Source organism: Triturus cristatus, chromosome 4_1 (genome assembly GCF_964204655.1).
Source record: "Triturus cristatus chromosome 4_1, aTriCri1.1, whole genome shotgun sequence".
Lineage (NCBI taxonomy): Eukaryota > Metazoa > Chordata > Amphibia > Caudata > Salamandridae > Triturus > Triturus cristatus.
In genome coordinates, this window is record NC_140585.1 from 329,181,379 (window position 1) to 329,209,049 (window position 27,671).

The window sequence follows — 27,671 nt, forward strand, 5'->3', positions numbered from 1 at the left end:
CAGACACAGGGGACAGACAGACACAGGGGACAGACAGACTGAGGTAGAGACAGGGACAGATGGAGACAGAAACAGGGACAGACACACACAGACACACACAGACACACACAGACACACACAGACACACACAGACACACACAGACACACACAGACACACACAGACACACACAGACACACACAGACACACACAGACACACACAGACACACAGACACACACACACACACAGACACACACAGACACACACAGACACACACAGACACACACACAGACAGACACACAGACACACAGACACACAGACACACAGACACACAGACACACAGACACACAGACACACACAGACACACACAGACACACACAGACACACACAGACACACACAGACACACACAGACACACACAGACACACACAGACACACACAGACACACACAGACACACACAGACACACACAGACACACACAGACACACACAGGGACAGACACACACAGGGACAGGGACAGACACAGGGACAGACACAGGGACAGACACAGGGACAGGGGACAGACACAGGGACAGACACAGGGACAGGGGACAGACACAGGGACAGACACAGGGACAGACACAGGGACAGACACAGGGACAGACACAGGGACAGACACAGGGACAGACACAGGGACAGACACGGGGACAGACACAGGGACAGGGGACAGACACAGGGACAGACACAGGGACAGGGGACAGACACAGGGACAGACACAGGGACAGGGGACAGACACAGGGACAGGGGACAGACACAGGGACAGGGGACAGGGGACAGACACGGGGACAGGGGACAGACACGGGGACAGGGGACAGACACAGACACGGGGACAGGGGACAGACACGGGGACAGGGGACAGACACAGACACGGGGACAGGGGACAGACACGGGGACAGGGGACAGACACAGACACAGACACGGGGACAGGGGACAGACACAGACACGGGGACAGGGGACAGACACAGACACAGACACGGGGACAGGGGACAGACACAGACACAGACACGGGGACAGGGGACAGACACAGACACAGACACGGGGACAGGGGACAGACACAGACACGGGGACAGACACAGACACAGGGACAGGGGACAGACACAGACACAGGGACAGGGGACAGACACGGGGACAGACACAGACACGGGGACAGACACAGACACGGGGACAGACACAGACACGGGGACAGACACAGACACAGGGACAGGGGACAGACACAGACACAGGGACAGGGGACAGACACAGACACAGGGACAGGGGACAGACAGAGACCGGGACTGACAGAGACCGGGACTGACAGAGACCGGGACTGACAGAGACCGGGACTGACAGAGACAGATAGGGAGACCTAGAAATAGATAGATGTGTGTATGCCGGATCTGGTGGCTCAGTGGACGAATGCGTCCGCTACAAGGGCCTGTGTTCAACTTCATGGTGACAGGTTTTTCTTCTTGCTCTAGCCCCGCCCCCCTCCCCCACTGACCCTGCCCCCACCGGTGCGGCCCTCAGCCACAAATCACACTGTAAATTTGGCCCACGGAAGAAAGTTTGTGAGTACACATGGATTAGACCATCGTTGTGGCGGCATTGTCATCATACATCAGAATAGCATCAAAATGTCTGAAACCCAAAACCTTCTCCTTTTCAACATTCAAATACCTCAGCACCAACCTAACACGAAAAGACAACAAAGTAACGAAATGCCATCTCATATACTAGCCACCCTGAAACACGCCCATGTTCAGGGAACAACTGTTGGACCTACTAACGCACTGCTCTCTCTAACTCTGATAACATTATCCTAGGTGACTTCAGTCTCCACTAGAATAATAAGGACACATTAATACAGTCATTAAATGAACTCCTACTCAGCAAAGATCTTACCCAACACAGCAAGGAACAAACTCACAACAAAGGCTCTACCTTAGATGCTATCATAGTCAAAAACGAAATAAGCATCAACAACATTCAACCAAATAGACTGGTCAGATCACCACATCATTCTATTTCACATTAGCAGAGCTGCAGCGCACCTAAACCAGGCTTGTATTACCCATCAGTGGCGCAGAAACCTCAATCCTCTCCCTCTCTCTGACCTAGAAAAAAATATATAATCCCTACTCCCGACCCCCCACCGACAACCTCAATACGGATGAGCTTACTACCCTATATAACTTGATGAAAACTACCCTGGATCAACTAGTCCCCCTGAAACACCAAAGGGTCAGATACCCCATCAAGACACTGGTTCAACAAAAGAAGACCAGTAAGAGACACTGAGACTCTGAAGAGCAAACCCATCCACTTCCAACCTCTTCCAGCTCAGAAGAGAACACAGTAAGTACAAAAACACATCCTCAAAGAGAAAGCCACCACCTGCTGAAGTGCCCTGGATAAAGCAAGAAACCTCCCCAAACGTCATCCGACGACAAACCTCCAAACCTACCAAAGAAAATTCCCCTGCTTCAGAACTACAGTGTGACAACCTGGCCAAATTCTTCAATGATGAAATCTCCAAAATCGATCCCTCCCTAGACTATCCACCTCAAACTCAACCCAGCAACTCTTCGCCCAAAACAGAGACTAACCAAACCCTAGTTAACTCCATGATCCCCCAAACTAAGACTCCTCCCTAATTAACCACCAAAATAATCCAATACCCGAGACCCTTCTCTACACCCAAGAGTTGGAAGGATTTCAAACCTCTCACAGAAGAGGACATCTCCATGGTGATTGCCAATTTCAAGTCATCCCACCACTACGCAGACTCATTACCTGCTTCCCTGGCTAAAAGCCTCAACCTTACTTTAACCCCTCTATGGACAAAGATCATTAACAGCTTCTTGAACAACGAGCTGATGCCTGACTGCCCTAAACAAGGCCAAGTCACCCCCTGCTAAAAAACATGATGCAGACCAAAAAGATACCAAGAACATTAGACCCATCACCAACCTTTCATTCCTAGCAAAAATCCTTCAGAAATGTGTTCTCTCCCAACTCCACCAACACCTGGACTCCAACAACCTACTCGAATCTCACACCAGTTTCAGGAATGGATGCAGCACTGAAACTGCTATACTGAATATAACAGATGACATTCACCATTCCCTTAAATCAAACAGATGCTGCCTCCTCGTCCTCCTAGACCTATTGGCGGCTTTTGATACGGTTGATCACAAGTTACTTTTGGATATTCTACAAAAGCGTATCGGAGCTGATGGCACTGTTCTGAAATGTTTCTCTTCATTTCTACATAACCATTCCATCTCATAAAAATCAACCACTCTGTCCTACATCTCACGCATAACCCGAGGTATCCCGCAAGGATCAGTCCTTTTCCCCACATGCTTCAACATTTACATGGAGTCCTGAGGCCAGCAAAAACAATATCAGTAAAAATGGAGGATCGGGCAGGGAAAAATGTTTGGGGGGGGGCCCAGACCATCCTAAGGCTGACATGTCTAACAAGGAGCCAGAACAAAGAAAGAGGGTCTGCGTTCCCCGGAGCTATGGAACCAGTAGTGCACGAGAAGAGGAACACAGCATGTAAGAGAGCATGCAGTGCTGAAGCTGAGTGCCCAGATACTCAAGACAAGCACCAGCAAATGCCTTGTGCTGCGAAGTGTCTTAAACAAGATACATTTAATTTGCTTGTCTTTGTGGTGGAAGTCGAACTGGGATTTATCAGAAGCAAGCTGAGGTAAAAATAAATAACGAATATAGTAGCTGCATTTTGCAGCATCTGATGAGAGAAAAAATATTTAGGTAAACCAAGCAAGACTGCATTAACGTAATCCAAATGTGATTAGATAGCTTCTTGGATCACCAATGTTCTATCTTCAACTCTGGGCCAAAGTAAGCTCTTTAAAAGGGAGTGACATAACAGCAATGTGGTTAACATGGAGGCAGAAGAATGGTGTTGATAGTAACACCAACATTTTTGGTTATAGTACCTGCGGCATGGGATAAGTCAGTGGCTACCAAATGGGAGGCCATATAGAAGGATGATTTCCAGTACTAACACCTCATTTGTATCTGCATTCAGCCTCAAAAGGTTTTTGGCATCAAACATACGACTACAGCAAGACATTCCTGAAGTTTAAGAGGAAAGCCTGAGTTACGACTAATTCTTTGTATCGGGAATTGAGAATCAAAACCATAGTTAAAAAAAAAAGATAAGCCAAAAGCAACTAACAGGAATAAACATTAAAGAACTCCACAAAGTATACAACAATTATTAATAATTCAGTGCCCAGTGTTCTTGCGTTTAAAAACAAAAAGTCGTCTGTAGCAAGAGTCTCTCTTGTGTAAAACCAGACTTCTCGAACGTGTAGCTCGTAAGCTACTGGTGGCTCTCCAACTACCTGTGAGTAGCTCTCCTGTGTGCAGCCCAGCCTAGTCAATCAGAAGATTTGTTTGGTTGAAATAATGTATGTATACCGAAAATTAAAAGCATGCATTTTAGCGAAAATATATGCATTTTCAGATCTCATTAGCTGATATTTGGAGAAAAATTGTTGAATTTCCAAAATGTATTTTAAGCTGATATTTAGAGTCTATTCATGTGGCACTGAGCAGACATATTAATAGTACTATTATCTTGATATCAAGGGCATTACCCATGTTGAAAAATTCCATATTGATAGAGCCTATTTTTACATTATTGCTGGCGACCTGCCTGGTGAACTTAGTTGATCACTGCTTATGGTGTCCATAAATATAATCTTGCCCTGATTCTGTCACTATTACAACAGTAATAATATTAGTAGCTTGAGCTGATTTTCTCTGAACTTAAGTAACTCTTATTACCGGAAAGGTTGGAGACCCCTATGTTAAACAGTGTCTAGTGCCCTCCTGTACTGATTTTGAAGGAGTTCGCAACAGGATTGTCATTGAGAGTTCACAGTGTAAACCCCATCCCTGTTGAATTTGTCAAAGAATTCATAATATAAACCAACTGTGTTTGTCTGAAAGCTCACAGTTTAAAAGCTGGCATTCAGGATAATGAGGCAGAGCAGTCCAAAGCGGACTTGATTTAGAGCAGTGTTGTGTACTAGAAACTCCGAACTGAGCAAAGCACAAATGAACCAATAATAAATCATTGTCCAATGAAAGCCTTTTCTTTAAAATGGAAAAGTTCTTTATCGCACACAACTAAATATACTCAGAATGACAAATATTTGCAAGATTTCTGGTGGATTTGCAAATTGGAACCCCTCCTTTAGGGATCCAGAAGACTAACCAGGGAGGAAATTGGGTACCCTATAGAAAGATCATGGGTGGGGAGGGTTGTGTCAACTAACTAAGTAAATGTGGTCTTCTTCCTTAATCTGTGAGGTACTGTGTGACAATTTACACACCATCATGTTCTAGTCTTAAAAACCAGCAATTCTCATATATGTGCCCTTTGGAAAAGAAGTCTTTTCACAATCTAAAAGGTTAAGCTACAGTATTTGCTACAATGTAACGGAAGATGCCTAGTGCTTTTGTCACCACTTTCAATAATCAGTTAACCAATCCTGTTGGCTAACCCAACGCAAACTTGTCACCAAACTCTACCGGGTAGCTCAGGAGGACAGGGTCTCCCCTACAACAAGAAACAAAATGAGTATCTGGACCCGCAACTCACGCAGCAGGAATGGGAGCATTGCTGTTAATTGACCGGTGCCCTGACCTACAACGGCAACCTGCATATTATTCATTTTAAGTATCTCCACCAGGTCTACTACACACCGCATAAATTGTTCAAATATGGGCTCAGAGAATCCGATGCATGTAAACGTTACGAGGCTTTAGGGGATGATTTCTGGCACCTAGCCTGGGCATGCAGACGTGTGTTGACATTTTGGTCAAATGTGATTTGTAAACTGTCCGGGATGATTGGTGTTGATTTGCAGTGCTCCACACAAGTGTTTGTTGGGCCTGGTGCCCTTTTTTGAAGGGAGCCACAGGTAAATTAGTGAGGGTGGCTTTGCTTCTCGCCAAGAGACGGGGGGCAATGACATGGGAGGACATGGCGAGTCCTTCAGCTACACAGTGGCTCAAAGATTTGGTGTATTGCAGGGAAAACTTAGCCCTCTATGCGGAGGAACTCCCTACTCCTTCCAGGCCTAACGACATATGGGAGCCCCTGTTGAGCTACCTATGTTCCATTGAACAGACTGATACCTTCGACAACGCTGATCACAAAGCGTGATTTTCATGTCTATATGTGCAGGATGCTTAATTAAGTAGTACTGCTGAGATTTGTATCTCTGTGCCTTCATATGTGCATTATGGCCACGGGTTGTTGATGCTGTTTCTCAAATTTACTGTATTCTTTGATGCTGTCTTTGTAATCTGCATATGATGTAATAAAAATAAAAAAAATAAAAATAATTCTGTTGGCTTTAGCATGAAAACAAATACTTATGACCACCTGGTGTTTGCCTGTAGAGATCTAGCCAACATTTAAGGAAGACTCAAAGTATACATTGGCACAGACCCTATATCTCTTTTTCTATTGTAGTCCAAGTAAAGGGACATATGTATTGAACCTCTTCCTGTTGCGTTTGTCATAGAGTTTAAAATATATATCACCCCACCTATTGTACTTGTCAGATATCTCAAAATGTAATGTCCCTTACTATGATATTTATCATAGCGTTCACAACGTAAGCTGCCTCCTTATTGTATGTGTTACAGTACACTACATAAAACCACTTTCTTTTGCACTTGTAAGAGTTCCCAATGTTATCCATTTATATTACATTTGTTTTGGGGTGTATGTCTGCTTAAAGCAATGGCCTTGGCAGGAACTGGACGAAGAATAGGTACCGAAGCACACATAAAAAGTCTGTATAGTTAGGATAAATTAAAGCAGGTATTTGTATGGTCCATAGCGTTCTTCTTTTCTCATGGATGGTTTTATTCCTTTAAATTTTCAATATCTTCGTGTTAGAAATAGAGGTCTCTAGTTGGCAGAGGTAGGTACCTTTGTCCAAATAGGGACCCTTGCTTCTAGTCAGGGTAAGGCGGATACACTTATAAAATAACCCCTGCTCACCCCCTTGGTAGCTTGACACAAGCAGACAGGCTTATCTCAGAGGCAGTGGGTAAAGCATTTGTGAACACGTACAGTAATACAGTGAAAACACTACAAATGGACACCACACCAGTTTAAAAAAATAAGTCATCTTTATCTAAACAAAAACAAGACCAAACGACAAAAATCCACAATACTATGATAAAAATATGACTTTCAGATGGTAGAAATACTTAAGTTCAAGCAAAATTGCAGGTGCAACACTTTTCTCACAAAGTACCTTGGATGCGTCACACAAACAAACAAAACAGGCCACAGGGAAGGTGATGCGTCGGATCCTTACACTCAGGGAAGGTGATGCGTCGGATCCTTGCTCCGTGGAAGTTGATGTATTAGTTCCTACTGCTGCTCAGGCGAGGTGATGTGTCTGTTCCTTACCAGAGAGGAGGTGATGCGTCGGTTTCTTACTGCGTGTGAAGGTGATGCGTTGGTTTCTTACTGTGTCCCTCAATGATGCGACAGACTTGGCGATGCGATGATCCGGGACGATGCGTGGATTATTGCAGCCGCTCAGCAGGGCTTGCATAGGAATCGGTGCGTTGGTCCTGGACTTCAGAGATCGTTGCGGAGTGCGGCGAATTCTCGAGCTTCGGCAGGCGCTGCAACTGTTTCTTCTAATCAACAACAGAATGCCAGTACTGATAGCCAATTCGCCTCTTAACAGCCCATTGAAATCAAACAATGGAACCCCAGGACCACTGTTTCCATATAAGTTAATCAAAATGTATTTATCAACATAATCATTCCCATGACTTCATGAATTTTTATTGAAAAGCATTAAAAACATTTTTTTCCAATCACACTGATTCTTCTTTTTTTGACATACCTACACCCACCATCAGTTCACTTTCATACATAATCTGTCCATTTAATACCAGCATACTTTCAAAATCATCCCCTAAACACAATCAGCCCACATTCCAACAACCTACCACCGACCCACTTTGGACAAATGCAAAACAATCCCAAATTCAAAAAATACTATTACAATGCAGGCCAAAGAAAAGTGAATTCAAACATATACACAAAGTTTATAAATCTTGAACATATTATGTACACGCAATTGGTCTATACACAGGTCGACGCGTTTCGAACCCCCACACATCCGGGGTTCTCCTCAGAACCGACAAGCTCAACCAAGTCACTAGATCAGCCGATCTACGCTTCTGGTAACAACATACCCTTTATTGATGGTGGCCAGCCGACGTATACTGCACGAAGTCCACTCCCCTCTGCGTAGTGAACTGGGTATTATTTCTCTTTTAGGAGTCCTGCCTTGGAATCGCCAGACTACCCATGAACATGAAGATAAAGTTAAATAGTTCATTTTTTACTTGTGTCCCGTTTCCTTTAGAGACGAGTCTAACCACTATGTATCACTTCGTGGGTCACCAAACATTTCGGTGACCCACGAAGTGATACATAGCGGTTAGACTAGTCTCTAAAGGAAACAGGACACGAGTCAAAAACAACCTATTTAACAGTGGGTAGTGAACTTCGTGCAGTATACGTCGGCTGGCCACCATCAATCCCTTGGAGACCTTCTTCAAGCAGGGGACACAGCAAACAGCAAAGTCCTTTTCTCCTTTCTTTGGCAGAAAGTAGCCACTGCAGGCCAACCCCAGACAGCAAACTGCACTGGAGGAGTATTCCTCCTCAGCTTCTCCGGCTCTTCTCCTTGGAAATGGTTCCTCTTGATTCCCAGAAGTGATCTAAAGTCTAAATATTTATACTACAAAATCCTTTGTTCTCTGGTGGTAGAGAAGCCCTGTGCTTGGTCAAAACCGGTTCTGGTGCAGCTTCCAGGCAATAGATGGAGACAGCATTGTGGAAGGCAGACCAGGCCCATTCAGGTGAAAGGAAATCTCCTCCCCCTACTCTAAATGCAGCCCAGGTCTATTCAGCCCAGCCCTGACTCATCAGACTCTCTGGAGCCACTGCTTCTCCCCAGCCCCTGTCATCCAAAGCCAGACATGCAATACACAAACCTAGCAGAGGCACACTGGATGGCTAAGCAAGAAAATACCTACTTACTAAAAGTGGTATTTTCAAACACAGAATGTAAAAATCACCCTCGCTAAAAGATGCATCTTAACATTCTGAGTTTAGGCATACTAAACTTTATTTTCCTACCTTGTTCCCAGGGGTAGTTATGTTTATAAGATGTTATAAGCAAACTCCCCATTCTATCCTATAGGAACAGGTAGTCTTGCAATAGTAAAACACGAAATTGGCAGTAATTCACTATCAGGACATGCCACATACACCAGGAAATGTCCTACCTTTCACATACACTGCACCCTGCCCACAGGGGCACCTTGGGCCTACCTTAGGGGTGACTAACATGTAAGAAAAGGGAAGGTTAGGGCCTGGCAAGTGGGTACACTTGCCAAGTCGACATGGCAGTACTAGACTGCGCACAAGCTCTGCAATGGCAGGCCAGAGTTACATTTACAGGCTGCTTTTATGTAGGTGGCACAATCCATGCTGCAGCCCACTAGCAGAATTTGATTTACAGCCCCTGGGCGCACACAGTGCACTATACTAGGGACTGACTAGTAAATCAAATCAGCCAATCATGAAAACACCAGTCCATAACAACGATTTACAAAGGGAGCACTTGCACTTTGGCACTCAACAGCAGTGGCAAAGTGCCCACAGCATCTAGACCAGAAAAGCGAAGTACAGCAAATAGCAAAAACACAAGAGGGAAAGGCAAACAAGCATTGGCATAGCCAATAGGTCTCGCTTTTGGGAACTTCTAAGTATTTAGTTATGCAGCACAATATCCTTGGTGCAACTGTTGCATGGCTAAACACTTATAAGGTCCCAAAGGCAAGGCCTATTGGCTATGCCGATGCTTGGTGTGGGTGTGTGTGTGTGTGTGTGTGTGGTTTTGGGTGTGGTTGTGGTTGTGTGTGTGGTTGTGTGTGGTGTGTGTGGTTGTGGGTGTGGTTGTGTGTATGGTTGTGGGGTTGTGGTTGTGTGTGGGTGCAGGTGTGGTTGTGGGTGTGTAGTTTGTGTGGGTGTGTGGTTGTTTGTGTGGGGTTGTGGGTGTGCTTTTGTGTGTGTGGGTGTGGTTGTGTATATGTGGGGTTGTGGGTGTGGTTGTGGGTGTGGTTGTGCGTGTGGTTGTGTGTGTGGTGGTGTGTGTGTGGTTGGGTGTAATTGTGGTTGTGTGTGTGTGGTTGTGTGTGTGGTTGTGTGGTTGGGATTGGTTGTGGGTGTGGTTGTGTGTGGGTGTGGTTGTGTGTGTGGGTGGTTGTGTGTGTGACAGTATTACTAAAAGCATCTCAAAATAAAGGAAAACAAACATCGAGTTTGTGGAAAGAGAAAGCATGTTGTAAATTGATACTTGTATAGCGCACTACTCACCCGCAAGGGTCTCAAGGCGCTTGTACGAATACCGCTGTGGAACCCATCCTGGCTTTCCCTGGGAGGTGTCCACTCCTGGGCACCCCCAAGGTGGAGGCCAGGCATCCTTAGCGTTGTGGGGGCCGTTGTGGAGATTAAGCAAGCTATTGCCCAGAGTTGCAGAGTGGGACTCCATGATTGGAATAGGCACCGAGGCGAGAATTGTCAGGTCCGTGGAATTTTGAGCCCAAGACCCGCCGAGGCGGGGAATTGAACCCTGGTCCCGTGCCAGACCTCTGCATCAGGGTCTGCCGCTCTAACCATTGAGCCACACTTCTCAAGTGTGGCTCGGGCGCAGCAAAGCATTAACACAACAACAAAACAATCAAGATCACTTAGCGAAGACTGAGTGCTGATAATGGATACACACAGCCCATCATCTTAAGAGTTCGATTGCAGCCAATGTGCACTCAAACCTGCCCCCTCCTTGTGAGTTGCACCCCATATTTCATGAGTTGTAACTGCTGCACTCACCATAGCACTTTGAGATCTAAAGCGCTACATAGGTCTAATCATCATCAAGAATATCTTTATTTCGGCGGTTTGCCTTTAAAAGTACAAAAATACATATATACACAGACAGAGCATACACTGGATAAATATATTAAAACATTACATTAAATTGTAATAAAACCCTTTCTTTTGTTCCACATTGCAAATAGGAATTGGGAAACTGCAAAAACTATACATTCAGATGTGTCTGTCTTAAGGATTCTAAAAGCCTGGCTACACTGCCGAAAACCCATATTTATATATAGGTCTAATCGATTAACCAGTCGCCAACATGCTGTGCTTTTAAAGAGAATGTGCCAAAAGTTTCCAGCTTTCTCATCATGTCCTCATGAAAGCGCCAACGAAAGGACTCCCTGAATGCTGCAGCGGACATGAAGCAGCCGCTGCGATCAGAAATAAACACTGTGAACGTTGTCCAGTTTCACAGTAACATTTCCTTAATGTTCTTTAATTCACAAAACAGTAATACTAAAAGCATCTCAAAATAAAGGAACACAAACATCGAGGGTTTGTGGAAAGAGAAAGCACATTGTAAGTCAAACGGGCGCAGCAAAGTATTAACACAACAACATGTTCTTTGATGTTTGATGTTCTTTGAAAGAGAACATCAAAGGGGCGCCGCGAAAGTGGTTGCGGGCGAAAGTGAAGGTGATCGCGGGTGCTTAATGAGCATGACGAGGTTTGCCAGCCTCTGCTCCTAAGCGCGAGCCCGCGCACATGCACTGTAGCTCTAGGCTGGCCATGGTAACATTTTTTGAGCCCTCACAAAAAGTCTCGCCAGACCAGCGCATGCGCGGGGTCAGGCGAGACCTAAAAATGCAGTGGGGACCCATGCCAATGGTGCCAGGTTTAACACATGGGAACGTAAAAAAACAGAAGCAGCCGACACATGTTTCGTCCGTTGAACTTTTTCTAGGCTGCAGAAAATGTGTACATCAATATACAGAATAAATCACAAAAAGCAAAAGGTAGTGATATTGGAGGGCCAGCTCATGAGTGAGTGGGTAAAGAAATTATAATGGAAGTATGTTGAAAAAGTAACAAATGATAATTAAGAATAGAATCCAGGTTAAATATAGGTAAAATTGTGTATGGCACGTTCGGAGCCAAGATGTTGGGTAAAATATACCCCAGTCTCCCATGCTGGGTTAGGGAACATCACACAGGAGAATAAAGAACACGAGACTGGAGCACCAGCTTCTGCCTGACCCAAGGCCACTGGACCCTTTAAGCAGGAGGAGATTGCCTGGTTGGAGCGAGGTTCAGTGGGGATAATGTGGAGTGGATCTAGGGAATCGGAGTTTGAGATTCCAAGGTCAATAAAATTAGTACCATTGGGTTGGTTAACAATAAACATCTGTTATTTCAAAGCCAGAGACCCAACACTTAGAAGATAATGTGTATTTGCAAAGGACACGTTCACCCGTCACAGGCTTTAACTCTGTTTATTGGTTTAATACATGCTTTTCACATGAAGGAGTTCAAGCATATTGCCTTTATCATAACTTTTTTGAATAAACCCATCAGACCTATGACATTTGACATAACTTTTTCCAAGGAATCTATCCTTTTTTATCATTGACTTGTCACCATAACCAACTCAAGCCTACCCTACTGAGCGTACGCTTTGTAATAGAAGCACCTTTTCCAATGGAAGCACACATCAGCCAATGATCCTGTAAGCAGTAAGATCAACATGTAGGCAGGGCCAAATCCTGCTTCTTATGAGTGCTTCTTAAAGCCCTTTTTCTGTTGATCACATAAGGTTTGGGCACAGCTGTGCTGTCAGGCTAGATCTAAAAACTCAATGCAACCAACCAACCTTGAGATGGTGCTAATCATGCGTACCATACAGTTCAAGTGAACCAGTTTTATTATTGACTCTATTTACTTTGTTCAAGGTATTGACTTTTTTGCCTGATGTTTTCCAAAACATTTCTCAAGATCGTGCTCAAAGATTACCATAGTTATCCTTGAGGCAGTGTAAGTGCACAAAATTGAAATTGCATTGTTTTCTGTGTTTACATTCAAATTTCTTTATTTGGCACAGAAAACGTCCATGAAAGATCCACAAATAAAAACATCACAAGATTCATTTATAAAAATATAGATCAGCTTAAGGACGACGGAAAAAAAGAATTTTCTTCAGATACGCCTAAACAGACTTCTTCTTCATGCCCTCAACCACACAAAATGAGCATAAGCCATCCATCGACTTTCTGCATCTTACTTCTGCTTTAAAAATGCACAAACACTATAACGGACATCATGACCATTAAAAAAAAAAAGAATATATATATATATTTTTTTAAATTGACCAAAAACATAAAGTGCATTATAGACCGGTCCGATAATCCATCAAGGGAACAAACTGAAGCTGGTGATCCCAAGGAGCCACCAGTACCCGGGAAATTCAGAAGCCGCACCACTGTGCCAACCCTAATCAAATTAGTAAAGGTCTCTCCCTATGAGATAACGGGTTTGCAAAATAGGATGCTCACTCTTCAGGTACATACAAACTAAGGTACTCCTTGATAGTGCATTTACTGGACTCATTTTGTAGCCACTTTTGTAGTGTCTAATGAGGCGTGTGTTGCCCCTCGATATCTGGTTAAACCTTTACCAGTTCATTTTTGCTTATTACTTTCTTGACTTTCAGTATGTATTGCATATTTATGTAGCATATCTGAATGCTCAAAAATATTTTGTTCTAGCTGATATTTGTATATCTGTTTCCCTTTTTGCTTGTCTGAATTTTCTATGTTTGTCTTCCGTTATTATGATAATCTCCTGCAATGCCACGTTGGCCCTTCACTACCATCATTGATGAACTGGAAATACAAAAGCATACTAATTTGAAGATGTTGAGGCAACAGTCTCATATTCCCACCTGCATACGTGTAGCATCTTCAAGCAAAATGTTAATATAGATCATACACCTTGGGTATACATACTTGGTGCGTGCATTGGTATTTAGATGATGCAGCAACTCTTGGTCACCTCTTTGCTTTCTGTCTCCCAACAGGTCCCTGCAGCACAATGCCTCAAAGGCACTTCTTTGATGGGCAAGCGTACTCCATCCCTCTGATCCAACCAGACCTACGCAGGGAGGAGGCAATTCAACAGATTGCCGATGCCCTTCAGTACTTGCAGAAAGTTTCTGGTGACATCTTTACCAGGTAAAAGCCTAAATGACATTTATTTGATAGAATTGAGAGTATGTGTTTGATTATCATAGCCAGCCTTTGCAGTACAGTTGGCCTACCCCTCATGACGCACTCCTTTTTCAGAATGATGGAACCAGCAGAAGAGTCTGTGTTCTTATGAGAGGACAGACGGTCCTTCTAAGGTTTGCAGGCCTTCATGGGAAGCTTGACAGATTTGCACATGCCCTTGTAAAAGTGGATGACCTGGATCTCCAATGTATAGAAAGTGATCTGATGACAGTGTGTGTCAAGAGGGCTGATGAGATAACAGCCAAATGAAGAGCAATAATGGAAGTTTGCATTTTGGCCTTTACGACTTGCATTCATACAAGAAGAGCAGGTCCAATTAAAGTGATTGGGAAAAATGAAGGTAGAGAGTTTATTAAAAAGAAGAGTGCAGTGCAGTGCTCTCATATAAAGGTCCGGCAAGGCTTATGGGGGGGCTACCATTATATCGGAGGGGGCGGCCCTAGGGGGGGGACAGTGGTGCGCTGCAGGAGCTACACTAGACGATGGGGTGCTGTTTGCCCAGTCGAGGCGTCGCGCTGCTGGGTATGACTGCCTTGACAGCGATGACAGTGCACGCCGCGGCTCGGATATTAGTACATGAAACAATCCTGGTGGTGGGGGTCGGGGAGGATGGAACCCTACGGGAGAGGGGTCAAAGGCGAGGGGCCTCTGGACTAGAAATTGCGAGCTGCTGTTGGAAGTTGTTTTAGTTGCTATGCTGTAGAAGGGACAGCTACCCAGTTACAGAATGGGGAGTTTAACACTGTTTGTATATCTGTTCGGGGATGCACCTGGAATAGCACGCATTTGACGACAGAGACGGTGATCTGATGCTCTCCACAAGGACTGAGGTCGCAGCATCGCGCATGGTGATAAATTTCCTCATGGCCTCACAGGTTGTAACTTTGGACAATGCTGCATACCACTTATTTAGTGTAACGCATCCAGATTGCATACGTTGTGCACCGAGACTTGGCCATGTGATTGATGTAACCATGCTCTCTGATAAACTGTGATGTATTGTGTGATTCTAACTGCAAACTCAAACAGATTTCTAAATAAAATAAAATGGGGGGGCTACCATTATTATTATAATCTGAGGGGTTCCTGTGGTGATCGATGGGACTGGAAGACAGGAGTGATTGCAAAAGGGCGTTAACATCGTTTAAAGATTGAGTAGGTTTACAGACTTACTCAAATGTAGAAGTTTGAGTACTTTTTGGTTTCTCCTTCAGGCCGCTTTAACTTTACTGTTCAAAAGGGCTATTTTACAATACCAGTACTTAGAGTGGACTTTGGGTCAGTCCAATGCTTTGGTTGGCTTTCTTGTCAAGCTCATTTGCTTGCTTCTAATTCTTCTTGTATGGTTGTCCCTCCCCTTGAGCATAGTTTCTGGTTGGATGAATTGTATCCGTACGCTGGTTAAAGTCGCAAACCTGTGACACGGTGCATGTGTTTTCTTTCTTTCTCCCTGTGTGCTGCTTCCACCTCTGCCCCCCTGTGCTCTCCTTGTTATCCCCCACCACACTACCTCCCAGCTCGTCTGTTGCTTCCCTGCCCCTCACAATTCTGCTCGACTTTATTCCTGTATTTATTTTCCCAAACATCCTTCTCTCAGTTCCTGCCCCATGTTACTCACTACTTCTTGACGGTGTTTAGTTGATCCCCCCCCCTCTTCTCCACTGTTACTTTTGCTTTCCTCTTCATTGTTTTTATTTCAGGTTTTTTTGGCCAGCAGCAAATGCTGCTACCAGGTTGCAAGGAAAAGGGCCTCCTCTGCATGGGGACACATGCATGGGGACACATACATGCTTATATGTCTTCATGCTGAGTTCGGTCACAAATTAAAACACAAATAAAACCTGCTGCTGTGCTATGATGTGAGTTTGTGCATGCTTGTTGATCCATTTATATCTTCACACTATGGGCAGCCATTTTCATGTTTTATTGTTTTTTGCCAAAACTGTTCCCTATTGGCAAAAACCTGTTTTTATTTTCTCTCCCCAAAATGTTTTTAATAATGCTTAACTGTTATAACCAATAGCACTGTGTCATGGCTGACTGCGAGTTCCGCAGGGCAGGCCTGTCACAAAAATAAAGTAAAGTAGAACTGTCGGTGAAGTTGGTGGTCTTGTGCTGCATGAGTGGTCTTAAGTATCGGCAAGGAAGTTGTGAAGCAGTCATTCGGGGCAACACATCCTTAGGGGGATGGGGGGGGGGGGTCAAAGCAGACTCTGAAAGGCAAGTGGCGCTCATGGAGAAAGACATTTACTTTTCAAGCCACAGACCCTCCCCCTTCCCTAATTGAACCCTTTCAATTCCTCCTTGCATCCCATGCTGCAGATTTCCATAACTTGCACCATATAGACTGATGTATGCTGCTCTCTGGTGTCTTGCTGCCTGCAGCGTATTGTTAGGATTAGATGATACTCCATTTGCCACTAGCCAACTCATTCAGTTTCGAGTGACTTGTGCTTGTTCATCTGAAAAGAGAACGCAAGAGAGAAATGCCTGCTGCATTGGCAATCAAGGACGACCTGACCTGCCCAAAACTACTTCCCGTGGCTCTGCCTCCCTGCTGTCTTACCATATAACCTGCTAGTCCATGCCGCTACCAGTCGACAGACCAGAGTGGCCAAGTCCCAAAAGGCAACTTGGGCAGGGGCTGCGCCACTATAGTGAAATATTTTGTTATACGATCTAAAATGTATAAACACATGTTAATTACATGATCAACCAAATCCTATTTATTCCGGTAGACTCAATGGTCGACATTTTATGATATCGAATAACAAAATTAATCCACTTGAAGTGACGCATGCCAATCTAGAAAAAACATATTGAAAAAATTCTATGTGCAGATGTGTATAATGGACCTTATACAGTAGAACTACATATACATGACAATCATGCTTTTGATTGAATGAGAAAGTGACTGTGTATTGTAGCAATCTGCTTGTGTCATCGTGGTATTAATTGGGGGCAAATTATATCTCCTTATAACCACCTTCATCTACACGGTAGTAAAAACAAATGACGAATATTCTAAAAATGCTACATGCATCTCTAATCACTGTGGTGTTAGTACAAGAAGTCATGCAGTGCTTCATGCTGTGTCGAAAGGTCATAGGTAGTGGGAATCCAAAAAGCCCTCCTCCACTAAAGCTACCAGTCGACAGGCCACTCAGCCCAAAGAGAAGTCCCAGCATCTCATTCTCTGCTTATATGCTGAGAGTCCGATTTGCTTGGATAGTACCAGAAATAAATTTGACACCAGGGTCAGCTATGTAAACAGAATAAAGCTCTTGTATTCCTTTGTTTTCTTGTAGTACTCAAAAGAAGGTTGATGACTTAGTTGGAAAAATTGGTTTAATCTGTATGAAAACCTGATGGATCATTGGCATAATAATTGCATCTCTGTGCCAGAAACTTCAGTATACAATAGAGTTGCAGTCCGATGTTGGGCTGTTGCAGGAAAGCAGATAACAGCCTTTCCTTCTCATCATTGATAACAGACACAGCAATGGTGTCTGTGGTGGATGGTGGCCTTAAAAGAAATAGGGATGACAATAATCGAATCCAGGAATGTGTTTGTTTAGCAGTCCCTGCCCTGGTGTTAGATGTGCATGTGGGGTGTTTGGGTGCCTCACTTCCCTATCGTCCGGCAGTACAGAGCAGTAGCGATAGCACAGGCAGGGCAGATCTGGTCGCAGAGCTGAGAACACAGTGGAACTGTAGATAGGCAACATGAACTATCTGCTGTGAGCAAACCCTGTTTAATTCACTAACCCATGAACACATGAGGTATTGCATACAGACAAGGACTAATCCTGTACATAATCATCGTGGGCTACATTATACTCAGACCTACCTCAAGAGTGATGCTGATTATTAAGTGAGTACTGTCACTTTTGGCTCAGGATAAAGTGTCCTTGGAGCTGAACAAAGGCTATGATGCCTAAGTGCCAAAGCCCTGTCAGGAAATTCTTATTAGTGGCTACTAGTGTGATGGTGAAGCACCCTGGGACCTAGCTGGTAAGATTTGTTAGCCATGTGGTCAGAGCACAGGAGTGAGTGAAATCACAGTGTTGCAACAATCTGAAAAGGAAGCATGCAGGAGGGATTCAAACATTTAAAGAATCCAAAAAAAAGGTAATTTATCGCAACAGTCTCTAAAGGTGGCAACCCTCAAATAATGCTCAATGTGAAAGGAACAGTGTAGCTGCCACTTGCATCTAAGCAGCCCTTCATGGTTGAATGGCATTTTTCGGCTTGGCAAAAATGGATAAAGGAATCCTTATAGCTCACCTTGGTGAACAATAGGAAATCGGAATGCTGTTATGATCTGCACTTGATGCTGTCACGATTTATTTTTATGGCAGCATGCACATGTTGGAAATCGTGGTCTCCTGACTAAAAGAGGTATTATGTCAGTCAGATAGTGGTCCTGTCCTCCTCAGGCACCAGTCAGACTTATGAATCTGCTGCATGAGGACGGCTCTAAGCCTATAGGAAAGTAGTGCAGATGCGCACCTTTTCTTTCCGATGCCCAGGAATGGAAAGAGATACTCTTGATATCCTCTCTGTATTTGGATTCCACTATACAGTGCTACTGCAGGCAGATGTTCCCAGGGAAGGTTGGCTTCCTTCTACAATGAGGTCTGTGGTCACCTTAGTCTCCCTCTTCCCAAGTGGGCTGTATTTGGAATGTATGTGAGAATTGTTATAATGTCACAGGACCATCTAACATTGAAGAGCCACTCTGGATCAAATTCTCTGAGTCCTTTTGGAAAACCCTATCCTGAATTTAAGCATCTCCCACACTAGGTCCTCAGGTAGTCTTCCTCCTGCCCAAAGATCTAACCTGGGGGCTACTGTGTCCCACCCTCCATTGATGCCTGCCCTGGAACATAGGCATTCATCTTTGGCTGCATGGAAATTAGCCCAGCCTTGCCTGTGAGATAAAGCACATTTCTAGCGGAGATATCGACCATGGCTCCTATGCCCAGGGCCATCCTGGATGATGGAAACAGGATTCCCTGATTCGAGATGAGAGCTAGGAATGCTGTGGGAGATGTCAGCAGATGGGTCTGATGGTATGGGCCCTCTCCTTGAGAGTAGAATACCCATGAGCTGACGCTATGTCCACTGGGGCTACACTCCACAAGAGTGTTTATTTTTAGTATGGCTCTTAGTGTCCCCTTTTTAGGTCTCGCCTGACCCAGCGCATGCGCTGGTCTGGCGAGACTTATTGAGAGGGCTCCAAAAAGTGCTACCAGGCCAGCCTAGAGCTACAGTGCATGTGCGCGGGCACGCGCGCCGTGCTTTACCGCGATTTACTTTCACTTTCGCGGCCGCACGGCCGCTTGGCATAGCCACTAGGTCTCGCTTTTGGGACCTTATAAGTATTTAGTTATGCAACTGTTGCATGGCTAAACACTTATAAGGTCCCAAAGGCGAGACCTATTGGCTATTTATTTATTTATTTATTTATTTTTAAGATTTATAAAGCGCAACGTCTGCCCGTAGGCGTCTTGGCGCTATGACTCAGCTAATGCCTCCTTGATGACGGAAGCGAATTAAAATAATGAGGTAACAGAGAACAGCTACTGGTCAAAGAGCCAGGTTTTCAACAATTTCCTGAATTGGAGCAGTGTGGGTGTAGATCTAATCACCAATGGAAGAGTGTTCCAAAGTCTGGCTGCGGTGTTAGTGAAACATCTATCTCCCCAGGTGACAGTCTTGGTCCGTGGCACCACTAGTTGGTGTAGATTTTTGGATCTTAGTTGTCGGGTAGGGCAATAGAGAGTGAGCTTCTGTTTAAGAAACTCCGGCCCTAACTGATGGAGGGCATTAAAAGTGTGACACAGGGTTTTAAATCTGATCCGGTTTTTGACCGTCAACCAATGATAATTCCTGATTACTTGCGTAATTGGTTTAAATTTGGGGGTTCCTGATAGCAATCGATCAGCCGCATTCTGGACCAGTTGTAGCTTGGCGACCACCCGACCTTGAGCATTTGCCAATAGACCGTTGCAGTAATCAAGAGATGACAATATCAATCAACTCACTACAGTTTTCCTAGCACTTTCTGGAAGAAATGGAATTATTTTTCTTAGGAGTTTAAGTTTGTAAAATGCTGAGGAAGCTGTTTGATTAGCGTGATTAACAAAATTTAATTTCTCATCAAAGATGACACCTAAATTCCTGACCTTCTGAACTGGAGTTGGTATAGCTCCAAGCTATGCCAATGCTTGTTGAAACTGGCAGCCATCCACTATGGGTGGCCTTTAGGAATCTTTCCTTCACAATGATATAATCAGCAGATTGTCAGCCTTGGTTCATGTGGGGCGGATTCCACCTGTGTACAGTTGCAACCAGGTTCTTCTGTAGTGCTAGTGAACATTCTGTGGGTGTTGACTTTTTGATGCGTGGGCTGGACCGTGATCGTGGAGGATGTCCTATTCGCGAAAAGTAATGGCCAAATGGCTTTAAATAACATATTTAGTGAGCATAGTTTTGAGGTGGATGAGAAGGATCCAGAGTTTAGGCTAGAGGATCTGACTGTCTTTGCTAATAGGCAGCTCTAGGCATTTCTGCTAGGCTAAATACAGCATCCTCACATATGAGTTTAGGAGCTTTTTACACGTGTTTTCGGCCCAGAATATTCAATATTATTAGTGCTATTTTAATAGTGCTAATTTTTGGATTATTCTCGTTGTTGCAAGCATGTAGTCGAATCTCTTGCTAAGAGAACTGACAGCAAGAGGGTGATACTGTATTAAATGTCATGAAGAGTGTTTGTCCTCAAATCTGTGTTGCTCAGTTCCTTTCCCCACTTCTTTGGTTCACCTCAGTCCTTAGTTTGTCAAATAATCAATACATAGACAAATGGAGCTTTACAATCTGTCTCAATGCCCTGGCCTCCTGGCTTGATGTACTGTTGTTTGTCATTCTCTGGTGTGTGTTTTCTAAAATGTGGAGGTGTTTTTCAGCTGACTGCTTTGGCCACTACCTTTATTCCACAAGGAATACCCATTTGTACGGTCTGGCATGACAGCGCAGCTGTCGCCAGACAATTATGTGAGCATTACTAGGGAAGATCTTTGGCTCCATCCACATTTTGGGAGCCAGGAGTACATTTTGATTGGACAGAGGTTGTGTGCTTTTACCAAAAAATGCTTGGCTCCCATGCTGCTGTGATTATTTAGTTTATTTTATCCAGCTTCCTAAAGGTTGAACTATCAGGGGTACACATATGACATTGGAATGCTATTCAAGTGTCTTAGCTAACTTGGTTTTTTTATGCTGTCTTTCTGTGGCAGCAACACAAATGGGAGGAGGCCACTCATTACTAACATGGATTTTTGGGTCTGTGGCTTGACAGTGCATCTGCCACCTGACCTTTTAACACATACCAATATTATTCTTCAGTTCTGTGCTTCCACACAAATACATATCCATTCCTTGCTATTTACTTGTAATGCTTCACATTACCGTACAACCCTCCTTTAAAGCCAGAACTGTTGGCATTGCCGGTGCTTGTTGCTCATGGCAACGCCTATTGCCCCACAGACAGTAACAATTTCTAAGCCATTTGAGTAGAGAATACAGTGTAACTTGGATGCATTTATTTATTGGGTTTGGGTTTTGTATGTGAAGATTTCAGATCTTATCTTTTGTTTCAGATATTAGAGGCCATACACGTTATAAAAATGAATATAAAAGTTGAAATAACTTATCAATATATAAACAAGCATTTACAATGCAATGGTCTCGGCAATATTATAGGTAGAGCTATTGGTATTGCTCATTATTTGTTTATCATTTTTGTATCCCTAAATAAATGGCATTGTCATTTCTATTGGCATTAGCTTTTTTTTTGCATATGTGATACCTATTGCATTAGCAGAGAGAGAGTGAGGTAGTGAGATAGAGAGAGAGAGAGTGAGGTATTGAAAAAGAGAGTGAGGTAGTGAGAGAGAGTGAGGTAGATAGAGAGTGAGGTAGTGAGATAGAGAGTGAGGTAGATAGAGAGTGAGGTAGATAGAGAGTGAGGTAGTGAGAGTGAGGTAGTGAGGGAGAGGGATGTTGTGAGGTAGTGATATACAAGCATAGAGTGATGTTGTGATGTAGTGAGATAGAGAGAGAGGTAGTGAATGAGAGTGAAAGTGAGTTAGTGAGATAGAAAGAGTGAGGTAGTGAGATAGAGAGTGATTGAGGTAGTGAGTGAGAGAGAGTGAAGTTGTGAGGTTGTGAGCTAGAGAGTGAGGTAGTGATGTTTTGAGAGAGAGAAGTTGTGAGATAGTGAGGTAGTGAGATAGAGTGGAGTAGTGAGGTAGAGAGAGTTATGGAAAACACAAATTATCTAAGGTGAAGATAAATATAAACGGGACCTGCAGCGTGGACTTAGATGGCCATAAGGATTTTTAACGTAGTTGTTGACGACTTAATCAGTATTGTAGAGCACGTCATCTGAGTTCACGTATCTGCATGTATAGCGCCAAAGAACATTCTTGAAGTGTTCGCAGAGAACAGCGCTTCTTCATTCAAGACCTCTTCAGTTTAAAGTTATTTATGTGTCAGCCGGGGACAGAGGGCCACAGTTCCACAAGCTCCCAACGAAAAGCGCGCACAAGACACAAACGACTTCAAGGTAACCAATACAATACATTGTGCGGGATTACCATAGCTCCTATGACCAGAGACTGCAACTCCTAAGCGCTGTACATAAAAGGCGTCACCTAGTACACCAATGTAATGGAGCTCAACTAACGACTTCGGGAGAATGAAGATCTGCGTCGGCCCTGCTGGGACTCTACCTTATGACCGAGGTCGCTTCACACGCCTGAGCCATCCCATAGGCTCACCCATTAAACACGATGACTACATTTCAGCTGTAACAAACAAGCAAGATTTTAAACTATGATGGTTCAACTCATCAATTATATTTTGTTTTTTATTTCAGTTTTATCACTTATTATCTGGTTTGATGATCAAATAAAGCACTATTGCTCTAAAGAAGCCGGGCTTCACCTGAAATATGTGTTGCCATACATGTTAAAAATGATCAAGACTTTGTACTAAGAAAGATATCTTTAAGGATGTTATGAATACGGGTGACGAGGCTTTAAGCCGAGAGACATAGCAGCTTCTTTCAGTGCTCTGGCGAGCCTGTCTAAAATCTCCTGCTGAGAGCCTCCTAAATCTGACTCCGCCCATCTCCTGTAGCTCAGTGGTTGGGGAATGTTTGCCACACCGGAATGAGAGCTCACTGATCCCTGGTCACCCCCTAAGATTTGCCAACTGAGTATTATTGGAGCGATCACAGTCACCGCCACACCCATCATGGTGGCACCGCTCTCTTAACCATTTCTGGCTGCAGCGACGTCTCCTCCCAGTGCATGCCCAATGACAAGGAGGAGACCGCTGATTGACCTGCTGCCATTTACTTACCTCTACTCTGCCGGCATGTCATCTCAGCGGTAAGATCTCTGAGATTTCATCTCAGCAACAAAGCGTACACAACGGTCACAAATGCAACACTTGGGGGGTAGTTGCACGCACGGTGGTTCGCATCTCGTTGTGCAGGTGAAAACCCCTCCAGATTCCCGTTTTCCTGATATGGGGCCACAAGCCCTACTACAGTTTTAATAGAGAAGGATGCCACTTTAGAGTGTATTCATGGATGTCAACGTGGCAAACAATAATCTCTACTTTCACAAGTAATACTCTCTAGTGCTCACTACTTGTGCTCATTACATCTTGTGATCCACATGCCTACCGGACCTTTCGACATCGTCCTTGTATAGTGCTGCCATACGAAGCACCCCAGGGGTGTCTTAATCTCTACCTACTATTTGCATATACATTGTCCTTCGTACAGTATTACTCCCCAAGTAACAGTCGGAGAGGTATTCCTGTTATGCATGTCTACCGCAATTGATTTCTGCTTTATCTTCACTACCCGTTCCTTTCAACCATGACAGAATCTAGAGAGATTAAACATCATTGAGACCATATAGATAATGATTCTAAAGGTAATCTAAAGAGAGCAAAACATGTTCCCCCTCTTCCTTAATCTCACATTAAAGACAAGCGTGACAGTGCTTCGATATTGGATATTATACACAAGAAACTGAACTCAGTGCATGACATCACCCAAAGCACAAAAGCGAATGTGGATCTGTTACAAGTAGAGGTGGCAGCGATACGAAAGGACCTAAAAGACCTTACAATGAGAATCACCAATGCCGAAATTAGAATCAGCTCCCTGGAAGATCACAACAGTCTCCAATCCAAAACGGACTTAAATTAAAACATACGATAGTATTAACAGAACGCAGCAGCGATGAAATAGAGCGGTGCGGGGTGTCCGAAGCTCGTGTTCTCCCTGAATGGGTCCGGGAGGCTGCGGGTTGGCAGTTAGAGTGAGGTCGAAAAAAGGAGACAAAACACGGGAAGCTTCCACACTTTTTCAGCTTCGAGGGCGTGTTCCTGCTGTTCTAAAAAGGGCGTGGCTAAAAAGTGGAAAGAACAGCACGGAACACGCCCCCGAATCTGAAAAAGACGGAGCCTATTTGGAGGAACGGCTCTCTCCTCCAATGGCTGGCCTCCGTTTAGGAAGCCAGCCAATGGAGGAGAAGCAAAAAGAGAGGCGGGCTAAATAGCCACTCTAAGAATCATTAAATCTCCGGACTTCCGGTTCTGCCTTTGGCAGACCGGACGGTCCCTCGACCTAAAAAGCGAGTTAATTCTTAAGTCATTTGAAAGGAATAAGATTCTCAAAAAACAAAGATGTACAGGAATTACAAGAAATGTCAGGCAGATCTGGTGGCTTTTCAAGCTCAAATGTACAGAGCAACCAGAATGTAAAGTACTTCCGAGTCTGACTGGAGGCCGAATGACATTGCCTCCCTACATCTGCTTATGCAAGAGAGGACAATGTATCTGGCTCCTTTCCTGCAGAGTGTGGGTGCAAAGAAGCGTAAAGCGTAACACCGTCTCGTCCTCCTATTTTGCAAGTACAGGAGTCGGTGCTGGTTTTGTTGTTAGTTCATCTTTTAGTATAGCCCATTTTGTCTCCTTTTTCTGTGGGAAAGAAGCAATTAAAATATGGCTCATAAGAGATTTGACGCCCAAGTACAGCTTTAGAAGGCGGCCTCCTTTGCTGGACCTGATGGCCATGATGCAGTCCTGTTTACACTTTTTTTTTGATGATCTTCAGTCCTGTACCGGTCATTGAGCCTGTGTGCTCTCATTACTTTGAGCATCCATTGTCGCTTAAGGTAGTGGCTATGTGGTCCAGGATGCACAGTTTTGCAGAGCCTTTGATATCAAGCATGTCCATAAGTGCTTTTATGCCCTAGCTCAGTGCAAAATTGGCTTGATTGAGATCTGAGATTCAGTGCAATGGAGCCCAGTTCTCCCTTGTACCGAGGCCAAGATGTAGAAGATGGTGCAAGAATCTAATCTCTACCTTTTGAAGACCATAGGCCTTCCTAAAGCCCCTCAACTCTCCTTTATAGGAAACAGCGACTATTGCTTTTATTTTGTAGGTTCTACTGGCGTATTCCACTGATCTTATACGAATGCTGTTTGCAAAGCGTATAATTGCACCTGTGCTGTACCTCATAGATGTCTCGCCTTTTGCCAGTTGTTCGAAGTGGCTATCAAGATAATCACATTTTTAAATATTTCAAGGTTTGCTCCAGATCTACTTGTCCATGGAACAGGTTGCTTCATAAATCTACTTGCCCTGTACACAAAATCCACTTGTCCCTCTAGTGCCACGTAGTGCAGCTACAAATTATGGTGTAATCTCATTATATAAAAGCTCTGACATTTGCCTTTCTGGTTATGTGAGTGATCATACTATGGTAGGCTTTGAATTCTAGTAAATTTCCTTATTTTGTCATCTTTCCACAGATCTACTGACTGGGGGTGAAGGTAGCGTTAAGCAATAGTTCCAATCCAATTCTGAGAAAGATTGCAAATTTACTCCGATCAATGGCAGAATTATTAAATTCAAGAAATTTCCTTATTTTGCAATCTTTCCACAGTTCTACTAACTGGGGGTGAAGGTAGCATTAAGCAATAGTTCCAATCCAATTCTGAGAAAGGTTGGAAATGTATTCCTATCAATGGCAGAAGTAAAACTTCTTCCAGGGTTGGGGAAAAAGTGATTGGAGGTAAAGTGAATTTGTAAAACGCTCAACAGATTTCTTATGCGTAAATCTACACCTGCAGATATTGTTTGTGCTCAAAAGCAGTTCACAAATATTTTCCAGGAGTACAGTTTCCTGGCCTACTTCTTTAAATTCTTGTGAATTTCTGAAAGCTGTAAATCTGCATTAATGCAAGGACATATACCATGGGTGCAATTTAGTGACTTTATTTAAGATTTTGACCCCTAATTAGGACTGGGGCTAACCAAGACCTTTTGTTTTTATTAAAATTCTCTCTCTCTCTCTACCCATCCATAGACTGGCTTCTGCGGTTTCACAAGGAGCATATCTGCACACAAAGTAGTTTTGTTCATTGCCAGGGACTACTGTGGCAATGTGTGATTTATGAGTCCAAAAATATGATTGATTTTTGCCAATGTTTTTTATAATGGTTAGGACCTGGCAGCTCCTACAAGGTTTTACTAAAACCATATCAAAACAAGACACGCATTGACAAAACCAAGAGGCTGACCACCAATATCAGACCCAATTGCTTTGCCAATACTTTTTTATTTTCATATTTCCCATTATTGTGTCGAAATTGATTGCTCTGATCTTCCATGATGAATGTAATTTTAAATATAACGCAAGAGCACATTTTGCTAAATTATGCTTAAAGAAATGTACTTACAATTTCACAGTAGTTTAGCAAAACGTGGGGACATTGTATGGAGAATCATATTGTTAAGCTTTGGAAATGCTTGTACACTTTTTTACACTGGAACCATTGTCAGTAGTGCAGTCCGAGCTTACAACATTTCCTTAGAGAAGCACCCTAATAAGAGAATCTTTGAATTAATGAATCATAGATACAAGTTCGAACAGCATTAATATAGGGACACAAATATTACTGCAGACAATGCCCTTCCCTGATCCATAATGTGGTATCATAAACTGGCAGCCAAAGGGTTTGTGCTGCATGGGGTTGGGCCCACTTGTCCTAAGGTCAAAATAAACATGGAAAACGTATCGGGTTATAGGAAATCGACATCTCTGACACTTTTTAAAACTAGACATTTGCAGGCTTCCCTTGTATGCCTAAGAATTTCTTGGAAGTCTAGGATCAAGCTTATCTTTCCCTGCTTTAATCAGCAGCCATTCAATGTATGTAACAACAACAAACTAAATTTCCCATCAAACCTTCGGAATAAAACAAAACACATCCTCCAATCAGAGCAGCGCCAGTCCTCAACAGCCCTCTCATA

General features: G+C 43.8%; 1 protein-coding gene across 1 annotated transcript in view; it reads left to right on the forward strand.

Annotated features, from left to right (window-relative positions):
• The window catches only part of WASHC1 (WASH complex subunit 1), a 621,626-nt gene that overhangs the window by 164,044 nt on the left and 429,911 nt on the right, over nucleotides 1-27,671 (forward strand). Inside the window, exon 2 of the mRNA XM_085652301.1 lies at nucleotides 14,050-14,203. Within this exon, the coding sequence (XP_085508427.1) occupies nucleotides 14,064-14,203 (140 nt within the window). The 5' untranslated portion in view covers nucleotides 14,050-14,063. The remainder of the gene's footprint in view (nucleotides 1-14,049; nucleotides 14,204-27,671) is intronic.